The sequence below is a fragment of the Amaranthus tricolor genome, chromosome 14 (assembly GCF_026212465.1).
Source record: "Amaranthus tricolor cultivar Red isolate AtriRed21 chromosome 14, ASM2621246v1, whole genome shotgun sequence".
NCBI lineage: Eukaryota > Viridiplantae > Streptophyta > Magnoliopsida > Caryophyllales > Amaranthaceae > Amaranthus > Amaranthus tricolor.
Window position 1 is genome coordinate 9,403,872 of NC_080060.1, and position 2,525 is coordinate 9,406,396.

The 2,525-nt window shown below is 31.9% G+C and overlaps 1 protein-coding gene across 1 annotated transcript in view; it reads right to left on the reverse strand.

Moving 5' to 3' along the window:
• Nucleotides 1-205: 205 nt before the first annotated feature.
• LOC130799780 (myb family transcription factor PHL11-like) overlaps nt 206-2,525 on the reverse strand; it is a gene marked incomplete at its 5' end in the record, with an annotated part of 2,766 nt that continues 446 nt past the window's right edge. Inside the window, 2 exon segments of the mRNA XM_057663015.1 lie at nt 206-1,275; nt 1,735-1,807. Of these exon segments, the coding sequence (XP_057518998.1) occupies nt 1,009-1,275; nt 1,735-1,807 (340 nt within the window).

The window sequence follows — 2,525 nt, forward strand, 5'->3', positions numbered from 1 at the left end:
TCATGTCAAATTTAAATGGGCAGGGACGGGTCAAAGCCCGTTTAAACCCGATCCAGTTTGACCCGTTTTCGAAAAGTTCATATAATAGTTTTTTATTCTACTTTATGGCCTATTAAGTCGACCCACCTATGTATATAATAATATTATATAAAAATATAAAAAAAGTGGCAAAATTTTTTCGCAACCAATTCCTATAATTATCCGATCCGAACCAGCTCGACCTTTTACACCAAGGCCCATTACTGACCCGTAAAAATGTGACAAGACCCTTGACCCTATGGGTCGACCCACCTCGTTAAACTCCTCTACTCCTGACCATGTCCTCTACCCTTCACTATTCTTTTGCCGAAGTTATTTGAATACTTCATTGATTATATTGTAGGCTAAGGGAAAGAAAGTTTAGGTGGGAATCAATCACTAGAATTTACAAGTAAAAAGTATACTTGCTCCAACTGAAACAAAATTGAATTCTGAAGTCCATGACATTGTTAAGTATATTTAGTTACTCGACAAATAGTCAAACTCTATTCATCCCTCTCGGGTATCAATCTCATAGACTTCACAACGATTCTTCAAATTAAACTATCTATGTATGTGAGAAAATAGTTTGAAATCACTTGTATGATTAATTAGAGTGACATATACATCATTAACAAAAAAAATAAAAGGCTAAATCTATAACGATTCGTTTGGTTAGTAATACTAAATGGTGGTAATAGAAATGATTTATAGTGTAAAATTTTATCAAAAGTTCCATGTTATTCCCATGGTAATGGAACTTTGATCATAAAAAAGTTTTTTTGTTTACAAATTTTCATTACCATATAATAACACCTCTCCGAATGGTAATGCATTAAAATGAAATTTATGAAGAAGATGAGATGATTGAAGTTGGACAAGCATGGCCATCAAGGTAGCAAGAGATTCATCAACCAAAATTACACTATTTTTCATTCTCATTACCACCGTTTAATACCACCTACCAAATGGGCCGTTAAATTAGTGTTGTTATTGTGTGTAAGCAAGCAATTTTGCATCAAGCTCAGTTCCATGACCACCACCAAAATCATAGCTATGGTTACTAGAACTACCATTATTTAAATTCAATTGCAAGGAGCAATAATCAGTTGGTGCAGCTTCATTCTTAATCTTCAATTTATCTCTCTTAGTTTTAGGGCAACTCATGTCAAGAGAAATGCCTTCTTGTGCTTTGCATAATATGGCTTGAAAATACTTTCCTTGTGCTTCAATCCTTGTTTGTAGCCTTTGTTGCACCTATGAAATAATGTTGAGAATTAAGTCTTTTCTCAGTTGGAAAATAAGTATTATATTTTCAAGTAAGGTCTTGGACGTGATTCTCACTTAACCTTTTCTTTTCTTGTTAGAGTATATATCATATCTTGGGGCCTCAACCATTAGTTTAAGTTTTTATTTGAGTTGGTTTCTTGACATGATATTAGAAGCCAGCGTGACAAAAGGTAATGAGTTCGAATTTCAACCACACCTCATTTAAAGTTATATTTACTGTCAGGTATGAGACGAGCATGTGCTGCATCCACGCATCTAAGCCAAAGGGCTCGCATGTGAGGGGCATGTTAGAGTATATAACATATCTCTGGGCCTTAACCATTAGCTTAAGCTTCTAGTTGAATTATTTCTTGACATTTCTAAGCCTATATTCTAATAATAAATAATGACATTAGTGTTAAGATGTATTCCAGAAAAAATAAGCACCTCTAACTGTACTTCTTGTAAGTTATTCTGTATCTCAAGCTGACTTTTTATTGCCTCTGAGAGTGGAGCATCTCTGTTCAATAATAAGTTAATGTATATGAATAAGTTAGTAAATCCTCTATTCCAAAAGATCCTAGGATATAACAACAAGCAAAAACACTTTATGTTGTATTCCTTTTCAAAGAAATAAAAAAAATTCTTAAGTTTGTGGCAATTGATAGAAAATATAACATATACTAAAATTATAATTATTAATTAAAGCATTTGGTTAAGCTGGTTTCTTCACATTGTATTTGATGCTAATGTGACAAAAAGTCACGGATTCGTATCTCATCTATGCTTAAATATTTCAAGTGGAGGGCATATGCTGCATCTATACATCTAATCCAAATAAGTCTCGTGTAAAGGTTCGTGATAGAATATGTTACATCTCCTGATAAAGGATCTTTATCCATTCTTGATGGAACAAGACATTTATAGTGATTTGACTTTAGATTTTATTGAACCACGTCGACTTCTTTTTTTATGTATAGTTGTAGATAATATATGCCATTAAAAGATCATTCAGAAAAATCTCTTATAACTAGAATAAGATTATGTGTATTCACCCCATTAAATTTGTTCCATCTTTTATTTTGGAAATTACTTTACAATATTTCTTTACTTATCATTCACATATTAAATTTACATTTATTTCCTAATGTTCTTCCCATTTAGAATATTTTATTTTGGAGAGAGAAATTTGATTAAGATTTTAAGACATATATTGATGATAAAATATATTCATGTAA